This window comes from Gossypium hirsutum, chromosome D08 (genome assembly GCF_007990345.1).
Source record: "Gossypium hirsutum isolate 1008001.06 chromosome D08, Gossypium_hirsutum_v2.1, whole genome shotgun sequence".
Taxonomy (NCBI): Eukaryota; Viridiplantae; Streptophyta; class Magnoliopsida; order Malvales; family Malvaceae; genus Gossypium; species Gossypium hirsutum.
The window spans coordinates 1,976,452-1,993,783 of record NC_053444.1 but is presented as its reverse complement, the minus strand read 5'-3'; the positions used below and the strand labels follow the sequence as shown (position 1 = coordinate 1,993,783).

The window sequence follows — 17,332 nt, the reverse complement described above, 5'->3', positions numbered from 1 at the left end:
TATGAACTACATTGGACTCGTCATTCAGATCGGTTTGATCCACAATTAATTGGTATATTGGTTTGGACATATTTTGTCATCATTTACATAGAATATATAAACATTGAGGCTAATTTTGTTATTATACCAGTTAAAATTATGTACAATTGATATAAAACATTAATGCATTGATTAATTGTCCATAATTGTTCACTTTCAAATTTGATAGGGATTATATTGCACAAATTTTTTTGAGAGAGACCATTTTGCTTAATGTTAAAATTGAGAGGGATCTGAAAGATGTTTTTACCAACTATTTATTCCCATCTAAAAGAATCAAACCCGAAAATGGATCCGAACCCGAATCAAATTGCCATCTCTACATTCGACATGTAATTCTTCGCTTTTGTCAACTCGTTAAAGGAAAAAGGAAAAAAAAAAAAAACCGAAATCAGAGGGTGGCCTGCGGCGTGTACTGAGAGTGAGATCCTCCGGGAAATGGAGATGGCTGGAATTAGATATCTGCTCCTTGTATCTATGATCCTACTGGTAATTTTCAGAAGGATTTGATTTGTGTATTGATTTTATTACTTTTATCCGTGTATTGATTTGGGCAATGGAAATTGAATCAGTTAGTATCAATCGGCACCGTCGAAAGTCGTAGGAGTGCCAAGTCTTCTTCGGTTTTTTCTTTGTTCAATCTTAAAGAAAAGAGTAAGTTTTGGAGTGAGGCTGTTATACGTGGAGGTACCAGTTTCTTTCTCCTTGAAATCACTTTCGAAATTTCTTTTCTAGGTTTTTGTTTGTTTCTTTGCTTAAAATTTTCTCATCCTTTTTTATTATTAACAGATTTTGATGATTTCGAAGCAAGCAGCCCTTCTAAAACGGGTGTTTATAATTACACCAAGGCAGGTAATTAGACAAATTTGTGGAATAATTTGGTTATGAATTTGCTCTAACATTTCGATTTCGGGAATTGCATTTTAGTTCATTATCTGTCTCTCTCATACTTTCAGGTAACATTGCAAATTACTTAAACCTTATGGAAGTAGATTCTATGTACCTTCCAGTTCCTGTCAATTTCATTTTCATGGGTTTTGATGGAAAGGGGAACCAAGGTATCCCAAACTTTTAATTTTCCTTTTATTTCTTTACTCACTAATCTTTTTTCATTTTCACTTTATTAATACTTGAATTCTGATGGTTCATTTCCTTGATCACTTTTGTGTTTTGTATGTAAATAGAGTTCACACTTCGTCCAGAAGAACTTGAGCGATGGTTCACCAAAATAGATCATGTCTTTGCACATACACGAATTCCACAAATTGGAGAACTTATCACTGCTGTTGAAAGAGTTATCATAGATAAAAAGCAACATCACCATTTTCCTGTCATCAGCCATGTAAATTACAAGTAATAATTTGTGTCCTTTTTAATATTAATTTGTTGCTGATTTATTTACATATCATGATTTGTTTCCTAGAAGCTCTCAAACTAAAATTTTTATATCATTGTAATGGAATTTCCATGCAGCTTCTCTGTCCATGCCATTCAAATGGGTGAAAAGGTGACTACTGTCTTTGAGCATGCTATCAATGTTTTAGCCCGCAAAGATGATGTTTCTGGTGACAGGTGAAACAAGTCATGACCCAAATTCTATTTTGTTTGATTTTTTTTTAGATGGAGAAAATAAAATTATAATTATTGCTTTCCCAATACATTTAAAAACTTATAGAAGGTTACTTTTTTAAAAAAATTATAGGAGGATCTACCGATGCAAGTCAATTCTTCTGTTACACCATTTGGACCAATTCTAGTATTGTTTCTACACTGTGCGGCTTTAGGATCCCTTTCTGTATTAGCATGCTTTTAAAGATAATTCAAATCTTGAGAGGAGGAAAACATTCAATGATTGAATTTTCTGATGGGAACTTTCTATAATTAAATGTTCGACCTTTTCAGTCTCCTTCTGTGGATTATTTTATTACACTGTTAAATGTCTCCTCAATTTCTACTTTTTTTTTTTTTGAATCTCATGTCTTTAGCTTTATTCAGTAATAATATGACTAATTCTTGACAGGAATGACACTGATTCTCTCTGGCAAGTAGATGCAGACATGATGGACGTTCTTTTTACTAGCCTTGTTGAATACCTTCAACTTGAAGATGCATATAACATCTTCATTTTGAATCCTCGTCGTGATTCTAGGATAGCTAAATATGGCTACCGGTGCGTATTTTAAGAGGAAATTTCTCTTTTTATTTTTTCTTTATGTTTTTAGGTCAAGCAAAACCATAGTTGTAAAACCATCTGTATGAACTAGCCCTCCCAACTTCTGCCTTTAGTTCCAGCTATTGCTTTTAACATTTCATGGTTCCAACATAAACTAGTGTTGCTCTACCTTGTAGTTTATTTTTTGGATGTTGCAGTAGACTGTATAAGAACAGAGTAGAAAGTATTATTTAAATTTAGATTTTTGACTAGGACAGAAGCATCTGTTTAACATAGAACTATTGGTGACCAGGAAAACCAATTTTAGTTGTGAAGGATGGACCGGTTTCTCAAAGCAATCATTTGATTTATGACTATAAATTATTTGAAGCTGGTTTTGACTAAAATTCATTTTGTGGAAGTTATGCTGTAGAAATTACTATTTTGTAAACTTCACTTCTCATTGGCTGCGCTGCACGAGAGATGCATGTCTTTTAGGCTAATTTATACCTCAACTGATTTATATATTTTATCAACTATTCAGCTTTTTATTTGTTTTCAGTTTCTTTGTTGAAGTCTTACTTTAAAAAAAATGAATTGGCAGGAGAGGTTTATCCGAGTCGGAAATAACTTTACTCAAAAAGGTACTTACGGGTTTCTTTGTTTCTATATATGTTCCAGTTCCATTCTCTTTGTTTATTAGTTATCAGCTTTGAGTTTTATTTTAAAATGTAATTTATTATCTTGCTGTACTTGTTAACTCTTTTTTCTTGCCTGGTAAATTTGTAGCAGAGTACTTGCTACCTCATTATTGTCTTCCCTGGTACATTCATACTTGGATTCCTGCTTTACTTAAACTTTTATTTTTCAGGATAAGGATCTGCAAAGTAAAATTCTTCAGGCAGGGAATACTCCAGGAAATGTTCTGGGTATGAAGTTGACTGGTTCTTATTTTCTTTGTAGTTGTTTGGATTCTTGATAAAATTTTCCTACTTTTTTTCTAGAATTAATATATTAAGTTGCTGAATAATTGCAGCTCTTGATAATATTAAGAAACCCTTGTATGGAAAGCATCCAATGGTAAAGTTTGCATGGACAGTTACAGAAGAAGCTGACACGGTATGCCCCTTGTCCAAATGCTATGTATTTGTGTAATTACTTTGGTTTTGATCTGTTAATCTGAGCATATTGGTCACAAACTTGCTCTACTAATCCCAGTATTTTAACTAGTACTTCCTTGATTCTTTTTATTGTATTATTGTGGATATCTGGTGTGGGGAGTGTCCAATCTAGAATTTTTTTTCTACTTCAATGATGTAGGGGTCCACTACTTAATAGCATGGTTCCACATTACATCTTTGTGGGCCCTACGCAATTCAGTATTGTGATTGGTTAATTATACAATAGGAATTGTAGGCCATATTTTCTCCTGGTTATGACCATAAAATGCACTTCATTCCTTAGACTTTAACTTGGTAATCTCAGTTATTTTTTGTGAACTTGTAATACTGGTTTCTCAGTGTCGATAGCTGAATATTTACAGCTAGTGCCAAAAGGATGCTGGAAAATTCAATTCGTTTTAGAGTAAATTATCATATGTGTCATATCATTTTGTTGTTCACAAAGAAGCTACTGATTAATTTATTAATTATTTCAATTTTTTTATTAATTTATTAATTTTTAAATTTGGTTGATGAACTTTTAGGTGGAATGGCACAATATTTGCTTAGATGCACTGATGAATGTCGAGAAGTTGTATCAAGGAAAGACCACTGCTGAAATAATTCAGAACAAAGTTTCACAGGTACTTGGTTTTTTTCTTTCACATCTTTTCTGTTTGATGCATTATCAATATGCGTTAGACTTTGAAAAATCTGCATAATTTGTTTAACATTTTCCTTTTGTTAATATATTTATGATAAATATCTCAAGTTATTAAATGGGAAGAACGAAGATATGAAGCTTCTTCTTCAAAAGGACTTAAAGTCCGGGGACTTCAACGACTACCATGAAGAATGTCTAACAGATACATGGATTGGAAAGGACAGGTTCCAACATCTAAATATCCTTCTCTCCCCCCCTCTCCTTTGCTCTCCCATTTACACTGCAGTACAGAGAGAAACACAAACAAAGGATGTTCTTATATGTGTATATGTTATTATTACAACTGTATCAGGTGGGCTTTCATCGATTTGACTGCTGGACCTTTTTCCTGGGGACCTGCTGTTGGTGGAGAAGGTGTGCGAACAGAATTAAGTTTGCCTAATGTGGGAAAGACCATAGGTGCTGTCGAAGGTGATATTAATGTGCTTGCTTGTTATCTGTCAGTAATTTCTTTGACATCTGTGTTTGCTATTTTTTTGTTAGTATGGTGATTTTAGTATTGGGTTTTCACTTGTCAACATTGATATATTAGTTTATTATGGCTACCGAAGTTTAGTGGAATGTTTTTCCCTTATTATGCTTGATATCTTTGTGAGAACTGGCTTAATTAATTGGGATCTGTAAAATATTTTAAATCTCATGTGTCAAATGTCACTAGATTTTACAATATTGTGCTTTTCATCACATAGTGCTCTGTCATTATTATTATTGTTGTTATTGTTGTGCCCTTACCCCTTATCTGAACTTCTGTTCTCATTGTGGCAAGTAGAAATTTCCGAAGATGAAGCTGAAGATCGCTTGCAAGATGCAATTCAGGAAAAGTTTGCTGTATTTGGTGATGTATGTTAGCTATACATGGCAATTGAAGCAATGATACCTTGCATTTGAAGCTTCTCTTTCTATTAGGTTTATGCAGTTTCCTGCCTTAATTGACTATGCATTTAATATTGTAGAAAGATCATCAGGCAATTGATATTCTTCTGGCAGAGATTGATATCTATGAGCTTTTTGCTTTCAAGCATTGCAAAGGAAGGAAGGTCAAGCTTGCTCTTTGTGATGGTACGGCTCATGTTATTTATCTCATTTCTAATTTTCATTTTGTGGTTCCACTTTTGGGGAAAGCTTCCAGGGGATTCATGAAGTATTTTGCTTGGATTGTGGACATTATCATATGCATCCCTTATATTGGAGGATTATACCTTCTTTTAGCTTTCAGTTTGGGGTCTTTAATATGCATCCAGCAGAGTCGCTTTAAGGAACATGAAGAGTCAAAACAACATAGGTTATTATGGTAGTTGGTTAGTGTTAAAGCAAACCATTCTTATCGAGTTTGTTTAATTTAAGATTTATTGGTGTCTCATGCTTTTGCAATGAACTTTGCTTTTGAGTCACTTATTTTTTTGTTACAAAGGAACAATATATAGTTTGAAGGGTAACATTGTTCTTTGAGATTTTAACTGCCTAAATGTTTATCACATATTTAATTTATTTATTGGTTTGCCTGTTTATTTGTCAGGCCGTGAACATAAAAGATAATTGTTTTATAGAAAATCAATATCCTTTTAGTCTTAATATTGTCTTTTTGTACGAGTTGAAGTGCTATGCAATTTTATATTCTGCAAGTTTCTAATGAAAAATATGGGGTAAGTTTCTCCACTTACAATTTTTATGATTTCAGAGCTTGATGAGAGAATGCGGGATTTGAAAGATGAGCTTCAGTCATTTGAAAATGAAGAGTATGATGAAAGCCACCGTATGAAGGCTGTAGATGCTTTAAAACGGATGGAGAGCTGGAATTTGTTTAGTGATACTCATGAGGTATGTTTATTTCCTTGAAGAAATGCCAGTATAACATTTTCTTTAGTACTTGTAGGGATCATCTTTAGTAACCACACTGCTATTCAAAATATGGTTGTCTTGAAATCCGACAATTGCAGTTCTTTGGAATTGAGTTGTTTCTGTGCAGAAATTCCAAAACTACACGGTTGCTCGGGATACTTTCCTTGCACAACTTGGTGCAACCCTGTGGGGATCTGTGAGACACATCATATCTCCTTCAGTTGCTGATGGTGCTTTCCATTATTATGAGAAGATATCGTATCAGTTGTTTTTCATTACAAAGGAGGTATGATGCATGGAAAAAGTTTTCAAGGATCATTCGTTAAAATACTAAATTTTCTTTTATTTTCATGGAGACAGAAAGTTAGACATTTTAAAAGATTGCCAGTGGACCTAAGGGCACTCCAGGATGGGCTTTCCTCTTTGTTGATACCTTCACAGAAAGTTATGTTCAGTCAGCATGTGTACGCATTCTGAACTATTCTTTGTTTTATTTTTCCTTTTGTTTTTTTCCCGTCCTAGAAAGATAGACACATGGTTGTCTTTTTGTTATACACGATCCGTTGTTTCTTTTAACTTTGTAGGAAATGGAAGATATGAATGGAAGTAAGTTTAAATTACATTAAGAGTAACTCTGTATTCTCGGAAATGGGGATTAATGAGGAGTTTTGTGATGATGATAAGATAAGCAAGAACTTTTTGGATTGCAATTACTGATTATAATTGCCATCTGGATTTTGGTTATGAGTAGACATATTCATGATCCTTGAATAACTTCATCACTTATGGGTGATTTAAATTGTATTTGGTGTTTGTCATTTATAAGTCATTCATTATCTTATTAAAACAAAATAATAAGTACTTGAATATGGATTGAAAACATAAGGTTCTTTATAAACTAATAAATATTAATTTATAATTTATAAATAAATGAATAATTTATTCATTTACAATAATATTCTTTTCCTAGTCTTATAAGGGTTTTACATTATTTTGATAAAGAAAACTCAAAACTACAAATCAGACTATCTGACATTCTAGCAAATTGTAAACGGCAAAAATTCCCTTGATGCTCAAACTCAATAAACATACACCAAATAACCTTCAGTGCTAACTTGAAGAAACATAATTCTCAGACTTAAGCCTTATAGATACAACAAATGAACAAAGTAAAATCTGAGATAGTTTGATCTCTCGATTAGCTTCCCTGCATTCTGCATGAGAGTGACTATAGCTTAAGTTTTGGGATCCCAAATCCTCATCCATGAGAGAGTCTACCAAATCCTCAGCCCCAGTTATTTCACTGAACCCACGTGGTGATGCTGCCCATATTCTTCTATATCTTTAGGTCTGCATGAGATGCTTCTGTGGAAATTCCATGCATCATTTATTTCTATTCCAATGTTATTGAAGACTTTTTGTTGTTTTCTTTTTTAACTTTCTTTCGTAATAGTTTTTTGGCTTGTAAATTTGGTTCCTGGCTGTACTAATTTGTTTTGCAAATTATAGGTTAGCACTTTCAGAGGATCCTGCTTTGGCAATGGCATTTTCTGTGGCGCGACGAGCAGCAGCTGTCCCATATTTGCTTGTTAATGGAACATACAGGAAAAGTACCCGTTCCTATATTGATTCTTCAATTCTCCAGTATCAGTTGCGGAGGCTGAATACTCATGGATCTCTCAAAGGTCAGATCCGTGTTCATAATGCTTGCTGGAAAACGAAATCCTTTTTTTGGAGCTGTCATTTTTATGACTACCTATAGCAAAATTAAGAACTCTTTATCTTGATAACATTGATATGTTTCATTTGTATTTGAATCTGAATTTAGCTTCTCTCTGTCTGACTAATTGGCTTTTCTATGAAAGGAAAAAAAAAAAACAAGGTTGAAATAGTTTTTATTTTTTCATTTTCTTCCAATGGTCGTCATTCTAGGTATTCTCAAAACTCTGGTATCAGTTTCTCTGTTTTATTATCAGTCACTGGTTCTTAAAATATTTGTTCCTTTATTTCACAAGCATGAATTCTATAACTCCCTTATTCCTAATTAACTCTTCAACATTCTATTTTGCAACATCTTACAACTGTCACTATTCCTTTTTTGAACATTTTAAAATTCTTCAGTTCTCTAATTTGAAAATAAATTTCAGCAATTATTTTTATGTTTTTGGAATTTAAACCCATTGAACATCAATACTATTAAAACATAGACTTTTTGTTCCTAAATTTGTGTGCCAATTTAATGTGAACAGTATATGGAATTGATGGTGTACATTATGTAAAATCATGATGCCTTGTGTATCATTTTTGTCGCTTGTAGGAGCCTAACTAAACTATTGTTGGTTTCATTTCTCATTTGGATTTAACATTGCCCTTAATTCTTCATTCAGGATCACATGCTCATAGCCGGTCCACTCTTGAAGTTCCAATCTTCTGGTTCATTCGTACCGATCCATTATTAGTGGACAAACATTATCAGGCCAAAGCGCTTTCTGATATGGTTATTGTTGTCCAATCAGAGTCGTCATCCTGGGAAAGCCATCTGCAGTGTAATGGAAAATCCCTTTTGTGGGATTTGAGGTTTGTGATTCTGGCATTCCTTTCTCTTCCAACCAATAAAAGGAGGGGTTTCATCATCCAATCAGAATGCATTCCTTTTGTGTTCTACTGATTTTGTTCTTTCACCTGGATTCAGGAGACCCATCAAGCCTGCTTTGGCTGCTGTTTCTGAACATCTGGCTGGTTTGCTTCCCCTTCAGCTTGTCTACAGTCATGCTCATGGAACTGCAATTGAGGTTTGATAGTTTAGATATACAACTGAAATCTTACTTATGATTACGTAATCCTGATGCTTGCAGTCAATCTTAACAGTCAGTCCTTTTAAATGTTTACAATTTAAACAAAGTGAATAATGATCTGACTGTTCCTTTTTCCCATTATGCATGGGCCTGGTGTGGTTATGCTTGTTTGTCATTTTCTTTTTATTTTCATCCTTATAAATTTTATTTTATTTTAGTTCCTCTACTCTAAAACTCACAGACCACAAATGTGTATATGCATGCATGGATGCAGGATATTTATGCATATTAATGGCCCTATTTTTGTTTGTCTGCTATTAGTGACATGTTCTGTTTCAATCCGTCTGAAACATGCCTCAGAAACAACAGATCAGATACAGGATGTATGAACATGGCTTTTGACTAAGATGAAGTCTGGTATTTGATAACTTTCAGAAATAAGTAGTGTATCTGTCTTCACTCTTCAGTTTACAATCTGATATAGGTTCACATGAATTTGTATCAACATCTGGTAACTTTTTATAAAAGAAAAGAAAGTGTAGCAATTTCTCCTATCATTTAATAACATGTGAGCTACAGGTTCAGTTAAATGAAATCCCACTATAAGTAAGATCCTGCAATAGTAGCTCCAATGGGGTATCCTAAGTGTCGCTCTCCTTACATGACAATACATTGAGAACCTAGTGAACCCACCTGAAAGGAAAACTAACATTGCATTCTGTTCTAGATATGTGGATTTCAATACTTGATAAATATCTGGGATGCACTATTTCTGCATAAACTTTGATTGTTCAATGCATATTATGTCATGTTGACTCAACATGTGAGTCCCATGTACTTACAAAAGGCTGACATTTACAATGAGGTGGATATAGCATGTTGGCTGAGACAGGTCGCCCTAAATAATTTATGCATATTTTGTTGCTTATATTTTACAGGATTGGATATGGTCCGTGGGATGCAATCCTTTCTCCATTACTTCTCAAGGTTGGCAGATATCAAAATTTCAATCAGATACAATTGCTCGGAGCTACATCATCTCAACTCTTGAAGAGTCGATAAAACTGGTCAATTCAGCCATGCACCTTCTACTTTGGGAGCGTACAAGTATCCTTTTCTTGTGGCTTTTTCATAACCCCATAGACTTGGGATTTATGTTGCTTCAACTCAAGTATGGTTGTGTATAGGTGCGTGTATGTATCTAAGTGTCTGTCTAACCTGTCAACTATAAGGAGCTAAAGACACAGGAGGCATACAGCTAAAAGATCTGAAACAAGGATAGTATCGTGGGGATTTGTCCAAATTTTTTATTGAGATATTTGATATATCTCTTTTAGTAGTTTAACATCTATGAAAATAATATTTATTGTTAATGTTTCATTTTTGAGTCTTCAAAAGAAAGCTTGGGATTTAAGGTATAACCATGGCTGTGGGATTAAAGCCAAGACTGCTCCCGCGAAAAAATGTTCTGCTGCTTGATTGGTTTCCTGGTCAACTTCTGATGCTGAAAAATCTTCCTGTGGTTTATTGTGTTCATCTTTTGAATTAAGATCTGCTTTTAGATTGTTTTCATTCCTGACTTGTTAAAAATGGAGTTGCTACAAAGTGAGACTTAACCAATAGCAGCTGAGAAAACCTTTAAACACTTCCAATCTCAGGAGCGTGAGCTAGTGAACAAGTATAATTATGTTGTCAGCTTATGGAGAAGAGTAAGTGCATTTGCTTATTGTCATCGTTGATGTTGTTATTTGATTAATTCAATTAATGCTACATTGTATTGTCATGATGGTGGTGACTGTTTATGGGTTAACATGCATTTCTCCTTTTGTAGATTTCAACTATTGCTGGTGAATTGAGATACACCGATGCCATGAAACTGCTGCATACCTTAGAAGACGCAACCAAAGGGTCTGTTTTTGCTAAAATTTTCATTTTATTTTGATGCCCTTCTGTTATTTGGTTAAATTTCAAAAATAGTCTTGCAGATAAATTCAGATCATTGTTTTGCATTCAGTAATCTTGCCAGAGCTTCTAGCAACTGATGCAATTTCTTTCTTTGAGCATCTAATACATTAATAAGTAGTGTCGTGAAATTCTTATGAAAAACTTCTAGTTTTTGTAAAAGACAGTGTTAATGAAACCCCTGCCGAGGAAATGAATGGAAATCTTTTCTAACATGTAAATAATGGGAAAGAAATGAGGTGAAGCACATAAATCTCAAGTAGCAAATATATTGTGCAGTTGTTTTGTTGATGAAGGTGTGGACTTACTGTTGTATCAATTGACTGAATTCATAGTTGGTAGCAACTTAATATTATGTTCGGTAATGATTTTCCAGTGTTCCTTAATGCGCTACTATGTGGTAATATCTTATATCTTAAAATTAAGTTTTTGATGGTGTGATATTTCTGTTGTATTGAAAATGACAGGTGAATGTGATTTAAATTCTTTTTGATATTTCATTGGAGGATGGTCCAATTTTGTAGGTAATATCCTTTGATTTCTTAAATCTAATTTTAAATGCAGGTTTGTTGATCAAGTGAATGCAACCATAGCCCTTCTTCATCCGATTCATTGCACGAAAGACAGGAAAGTGCAAGTAGAGTTTGACGCAACAACAATACCTGCTTTCTTGATTGTTTTGGGTATTCTCTATCTTGTGCTAAAGCCAAGACGACCAAAACCTAAGATCAACTGAGTTAAAGTCATGGTTGCAAAAACGGTAGCAGTAATCGGCTCAAAGCCTTATTGTAGACCATCTCACAAAGGGCTAAAAAATTTTCCCCCGCGATAATCACACAGGTTAGCATTCACAACAACAAAGCTGTACTAGAAATGATAGCTTCATAAAAAGAAGAGAAAGTGGCAAAAATGGTGAAGACATGGAAAAATATAGTTTTGTAGTTGTAAGGTTTTGTTGTACTGTTCTTAAAGAGTAAATTGGTCTGAAAATTGACATTAGATGGCCAAATTGTAGTGTGATGGATGATGGATGATGGGTGATGTTTAAAAATCCGAAAATTGTGGGAGCATTTAGTGTTAGGTCTTTGTTTTGAGCATTGAAGGCAAAGTTTGACATGAAATACAGAGTTGAAAAGTCAATAGTGTCTGCTTCTTCTTTCAATTTCAGCTGCTTTAGGCTTTCCAATTGCTGTAAGGAATGAATGATATGGTTGGTTGGTAGAATGAGATTTCCTCAACTTGCTTTTAGGGTTGAGATAAAAATCAAGAAAATCAAAAATCGATTTGAGTTGTAGCTTTTGGTTTGGTTCCGATTTAGATTTTGTTTTTGGCACACATTAAAAAGAGAAATCAGGTTTAAATCTTAACATTGTTGTGAGGGTAGTTATGAACTTCGAAAATATTGATTTTTACGTACCGTAAAATGAAAATAGATATGGATGTACTTCCATTGTTTTAAGATAATATAAAAATGAAATATAGGTAACAAGGATAAATTGGAAGAATTAATAAAAATGCACTATAAAAATTACAGGACAATTTAAATATATATATATATTCTATGTTATTAGCTTGCATTTTGAATATAGAATTGGAATTCCGTTAACAAATGCGGAAATGATATTGGTTATGAAAATATTTATGTTCATAATTTTTGAGATTGGTATCACATAAAACAACTATTAGAGAATTCAATAGAAATTAAGACCAAGCAAAAAACCAATGTTCCTCAGTTGGCACCGTTGATGTTGCTGTGGGCTTAAAATTTTATAATTCTTTAATTAGACGTGAGGTTGAGATTTTGAGTGTAATTAAATATATTTCATCTTTCGATTTAAGTTGAAAATTGTAATTATCCAAATTAATCTAGTTTTTCTTTTTTGGATTTATATTTATATTTAACTTTTTATAATTTATAATTTATAATAAATATTTAATTTTTAATATGGTGAAAACAATTTAAAATCTTACATAAACATTGTTATAAAAAAAATCAATAAACTGACAATATACTCCAATGAATTTTGATTCAATTTAATTATCATTGATCGTAGTTCGAATTTCATTTTTATGGAAAAACATAAAATATAAAAATAAAGATATCATTTATAATCTCCTTTCTAATTATTAAACTATATTTTAGCAATTTTTTTATATTATTTACACAATTTTGATAATTTTTTATCCTAAATCTTGAATCTCTAACTTTAAGTCTTGAACTCAAATCATGAACCTTAAATCCTAAACATCAAATCCTAAACTTCGAATCATAAACCTCGAACCTTAAATTTAGAATCTTAAACTCCAAATTTGAACTTAAATCTCAGACCTCGAACCCCAAATTGGACCCTGATATTTAAGTTCAGGTTCAAGGTTCATGTTTGAGGTTTTGAGTTTATAGTTTGGGTTCGAAGTTCATGACTTAAGGTTTAAGGTTTTAAGATAAAAAATTATTAAAATTATGTGTTAATAGGAAGGGTTCATAAAATAATATTTTTTTGTTTTGGGTGTTAGAAAAAGTTAAATTCGAAAAACAATGTTGATTTTAAAAAATATTTAGGGAAATGCATTGTTTTTTTTTTCAATATTTATGGAAATAGATTGATTTTGGACCGAAAAATAAAAAAAATAAAAAAAGGCGGATTTTGGAAATATTCAGGGCGCTGCTCGTTAACAACCATTAGATATTTGTTGGCAATTTAACGGTTGAAATAGTTAAATGGCTAATTTATAATTTTTTAAAATTGAGTAATCAAAGTATAAATTTACTAATAGTCTTAGAGTTGAGTACAATTTACCCTAAAAGATAATCTGAGGAAGGAAAATGAACGGATGAACCATTGCAAAAAGGAAATCATTTCAATAATTTTAAGTTTTTATTTGTTTATTTGAATCATTTATTCGAATTTAATCAATTCTGATTCCGAGTGAAGATAACTTCACATTTGGGTTAGATTGAATACAAAGCTCGTTGCGTTATCTTCATTTTTACCTTAATTTTAACAGACGCCCAAAATGGCTGACGCAATTTGGGCAGAGATTGAACGCTCCGAAAGGTAATTTCAATGATGAATTTGACAACTTTTGTTTTTAAATATATATTTTTGTGTGACAAGCTACTGATGAATTTGGTTTTGATTGTTGTAATAGCTTCTTGGTTTGCTCCATGTATGAGGAGGCTGCATCATTAGCTTCTTCCATAATAAAGCAAAGAGGCAGCCCCAATGTATCGATTGATGATGATTCTGAGTTTGATTTGTATGAAGCGATGGAGGCTGCTGGTATGGTCTTGGTTCAGTCCTTGAAACAACTCTCCAGGTATAGCTTTGTTTGGTAGGGGGGAAAATTGAAAAAGGAACATGTTATAGCTTTCTTTTTGCTTATTTTAGCTGATTATGATGCTATTCGTTGCAGGACATCTACAATTCTGAATGAGCTCAAAACGTTATTTGTTTCAATTGAATCAATCCCTGTTCAAGTTCTTCTTACTGGGTAATCCTTTCTTTCTTTTATTCATCTATGTTACCTATGAATTTGTGTTATGCTCTATATTTTTTAATATATATTTTTAGGATTATACCTCAATTCCTATGTATGAATTTAGGGATGATGGAGAGATTAACATAACTATTCACTGAAAACAATTCTTATTTTTGTTTTATATACTGCTTCCAACTTTTTATCCCATTCTGAATCCAGCTTCATTGGAGGCCAAAAATGTTTAATTTTATCCCTTTTCTTTTATCTCCAACTTTTTTTGTTTTACTATTACTGCCTGATGGGTGTATAGCTTTCGTCCCTTCTTTCTTATTTTCTGAGGCTAGTGTTGCTGAGGTCTCGTTTCTGAATGGAAGTTGTATATCCACGCTTACCCGTATTATATTATATAAGATCTACTTTCAATGCTACAATAACATTTTTCCTTGGGATAGGCATCTGAACATCTAGGACAATGGTACTAAAATTCCTTCCGTTATTGAATCTTCAGGGTATGTTTCCAAATATCAGAAGCTTCAGCTTTAGGCGCCAAAGAGTTTCTTGAGGAGTTTCTTAGCAAGTGGAGATATGTGGATGAACAATACTATGTTCTTGCTAGTGCTGAAACAAGTACGAATTTCAAGGGTGGAAGTGATAGCTATACTGTCTTGGGAGTTGATAAGTATATTGAAGTTGTTGAGTTGTATGCTGTCATGCTTCTGGGAACAGTTTCCAGTGATGTCGATCTTGCAATCTCTTGGGTTGAGCAAACTGCTTTGCCAGAGAAAAACCGACAGGTAATATATGCTTAAGTAGAAATGTCTTAGTACACTGTTAGATTGAGTCTGCGCCTTTTGTGTACATAAATATACTTCATCTAGCTGTTTACAAATTTTTGGTAGTTGAAATTCAGCATGATTTGTGTTGATGGTGGAGCACTGTTGAGAAGAGCTTTACACTGTGTTAAGTACAACGGTGCATCAGTTAATTTAGAATTAGCTAGTGGCCTTTTGCGCTTAACATGGTATTAGAGCCCTAGTTCTTTGTTACCTTATTTATTGATGCCAAGTCTTATGCTTAGTTGTTTAGTTGTTAATAATGGGCCTACGAGAAAGAGGGAATTTTTAAATTATGTTATCTCACATTGGCTAAGTTTCGGATTTGCTATGGCCTTATCTTTAGGTTCTGCCTTTCCATATATTGTTGATTGGTTTTAGGTTCATGCTTAACATTAAATGGTGTGCTAAGGTCGGTCCTCATGCCCAGACTGTAACTTAGCACATTTCCACTGCTGAGTATCTTAGTTGGGTGCTTGAATAGGCTTTATTTGTTGTTTTTCAGTCCTAACTTCTAGGTTTAAGTTTCAAGATCGTTTTTTTTTTCTTGTTTTAAGAGTCGTGTACATTGAAAATTTCTTGTCTTCTTGAAATTGCAAAATTAAGTCCAGTGTCTTGAACATTTTTTCATTGTTTAGTTAGGCTTTGCTTTAAGTCAAATTTGGGCATTTCCTAATTGAATCATTAGGTTCCTAGCTCATACAACTATTTATATGCATGTATCTTTTGTTCCTTTGAAATGCAATCTATTTCATAGGCTGGACTACTTATAGATTTGCATCTGCAAGGAGGTTCTTTCTCACATCATGCAATTTCACACCAGACAAGCTTTAGAACAATTTATTTTCTTGTACTTTGCTTGTCATGGTGTTGGTGGTGCTTGATTTTATTAATTATGAGGGAATAATTTTTGTTTTCTCTTGGAATATACGAGTATTGCACCAACTTACCATCTTTACATGTATTATTCTAGGACCTTTTGAGAAGATTGCACTCCCTATATTCCACAAAGGTAACTCATTTACCACAAGGCTCCTCGTCACATTTGCCTCTGGCAAACCATGAATCTCATTCTTCCAATAAGGGTCCAAATGTGCCTAAGGGGACACCAAAAGGCTTAAAGACCAGCAGCCTGCTTAATGGAGAGAGAGATTCAAAGCAGGCAAATTTGAAACTGTGCGGACAACCCCACGGCTTTCTATCTTGGTTTTCTAATATCACTTTGAAGTTCGGTAATCATCGGGTGGTCATATCAAATGGTAAAATCTTGATTGGCTGTCTGGTCCTTCTCGTATACTACATCCTTCGAAGGAGAGGAATTTCTTTACAGAGGTAAGATTGTCTTCTTGTTCTTTTACCCTGAAATATTTGTTCATAACTTTCAATTGTTGAAGCATACTTAATGTTCTTAATTACGGTCCTAGGTTAGAAATTCATGAATGCCTTTCTGGTAGAGAAAGGGAAATGTGTATATATATATTCTATTGACAATGAATGAATACATGTATATTTGTATATGATATATATTTGTTGTTGTTTATAGGATTGTTAAGAGACAAGCTTTGTTTGTGAAGAAGTGTTTGGTAGACTTATGGGAACTTGCATTTTCATACCAAGTTAATCCGCTTGCTGCCATTCAACCCTTGTCTGCTGCTACCTGACCTGATGAGATGAAACAAGCCGAGACGAGGTGGGATTTCAAGTAAGCTGTTTAGCATTCAATTATCTTCTGCTGATAATATCCCTCACTCCATACATGCATTGTCTGTTATCATTACTATTATTATTTTGAGCTTTCTAGGTCTGATTGCCTTCAAGCAAAAACAAATTAAAGAAAATAATAATGGGATTTCAAGTTGAGGTTTGAACTTTGATGTAATGGGAAAATTATATTTCATACCTCTTCTATTTATCTGTAAAAGTACCATGGAGGTCCTATATTAAGAAAACTGAATTTTGATGTAGTTGTTAGGTTTTGTTGTACTGTTCTTAAAGGGTATATTGATCTGAAGATTGAGATTAGATGACCAAATTGTAGTGATTGGTTATTGATGATGGATGATGTTTAAAAATCCGAAAATTGTGGGAGCATTTAGTGTTAGGTCTTTGTTTTGAGCATTGAAGGCAAAGTTTGACATGAAATTCAAAGTTGAAAAGTCAATAGTGTCTGCTTCTTCATTCAATTTCAACGATATGGTTGGTTGGTAGAATGAGATTTCCTCAACTTGCTTTTAGGGTTAAGGAAAAAAAAATAAAAAATAAAAAATCGATTTGAGTTGTACCTCGATTTAGAATTCATTTTTGGCACACATTAAACAAAATTATGTACCATCAAAAGAATTTAGGTT

The 17,332-nt window shown here is 33.3% G+C and overlaps 2 protein-coding genes across 2 annotated transcripts; both read left to right on the top strand.

Annotated features, from left to right (window-relative positions):
- Nucleotides 1-334: 334 nt before the first annotated feature.
- On the top strand, nucleotides 335-11,811 carry LOC121220191 (uncharacterized). The gene is made up of 25 exons (XM_041099474.1): nucleotides 335-528; nucleotides 612-726; nucleotides 829-891; nucleotides 996-1,097; nucleotides 1,224-1,392; nucleotides 1,513-1,611; nucleotides 2,060-2,209; nucleotides 2,796-2,835; nucleotides 3,063-3,120; nucleotides 3,228-3,310; nucleotides 3,897-3,995; nucleotides 4,124-4,239; nucleotides 4,368-4,486; nucleotides 4,845-4,915; nucleotides 5,029-5,134; nucleotides 5,754-5,893; nucleotides 6,042-6,200; nucleotides 6,275-6,378; nucleotides 7,424-7,599; nucleotides 8,302-8,491; nucleotides 8,607-8,706; nucleotides 9,648-9,816; nucleotides 10,336-10,418; nucleotides 10,541-10,617; nucleotides 11,236-11,811. Exons 1-25 carry the CDS (start codon nucleotides 478-480, stop codon nucleotides 11,405-11,407), a joined length of 2,811 nt encoding a protein of 936 aa, XP_040955408.1. The 5' UTR covers nucleotides 335-477; the 3' UTR covers nucleotides 11,408-11,811.
- A 1,474-nt stretch (nucleotides 11,812-13,285) lies between these two features.
- On the top strand, nucleotides 13,286-16,948 carry LOC121220190 (protein APEM9). Its single transcript, XM_041099473.1, has 6 exons — nucleotides 13,286-13,727; nucleotides 13,822-13,989; nucleotides 14,086-14,163; nucleotides 14,660-14,945; nucleotides 15,958-16,316; nucleotides 16,528-16,948. Exons 1-6 carry the CDS (start codon nucleotides 13,687-13,689, stop codon nucleotides 16,643-16,645), a joined length of 1,050 nt encoding a protein of 349 aa, XP_040955407.1. The 5' UTR covers nucleotides 13,286-13,686; the 3' UTR covers nucleotides 16,646-16,948.
- Nucleotides 16,949-17,332: the final 384 nt, after the last annotated feature.

Bases quoted from the DNA above. Each gene is read 5' to 3' on its own strand.
- LOC121220190 (XM_041099473.1), top strand. From the start codon at position 13,687: ATGGCTGACGCAATTTGGGCAGAGATTGAACGCTCCGAAAG. The intron at 14,164-14,659 runs GTAATCCTTTCT...TTGAATCTTCAG, and splicing joins GTTCAAGTTCTTCTTACTGG to GGTATGTTTCCAAATATCAG. The intron at 14,946-15,957 runs GTAATATATGCT...GTATTATTCTAG, and splicing joins TGCCAGAGAAAAACCGACAG to GACCTTTTGAGAAGATTGCA.
- LOC121220191 (XM_041099474.1), top strand. From the start codon at position 478: ATGGAGATGGCTGGAATTAGATATCTGCTCCTTGTATCTATGATCCTA. The intron at 529-611 runs GTAATTTTCAGA...AAATTGAATCAG, and splicing joins TTGTATCTATGATCCTACTG to TTAGTATCAATCGGCACCGT. The intron at 8,492-8,606 runs GTTTGTGATTCT...ACCTGGATTCAG, and splicing joins TCCCTTTTGTGGGATTTGAG to GAGACCCATCAAGCCTGCTT.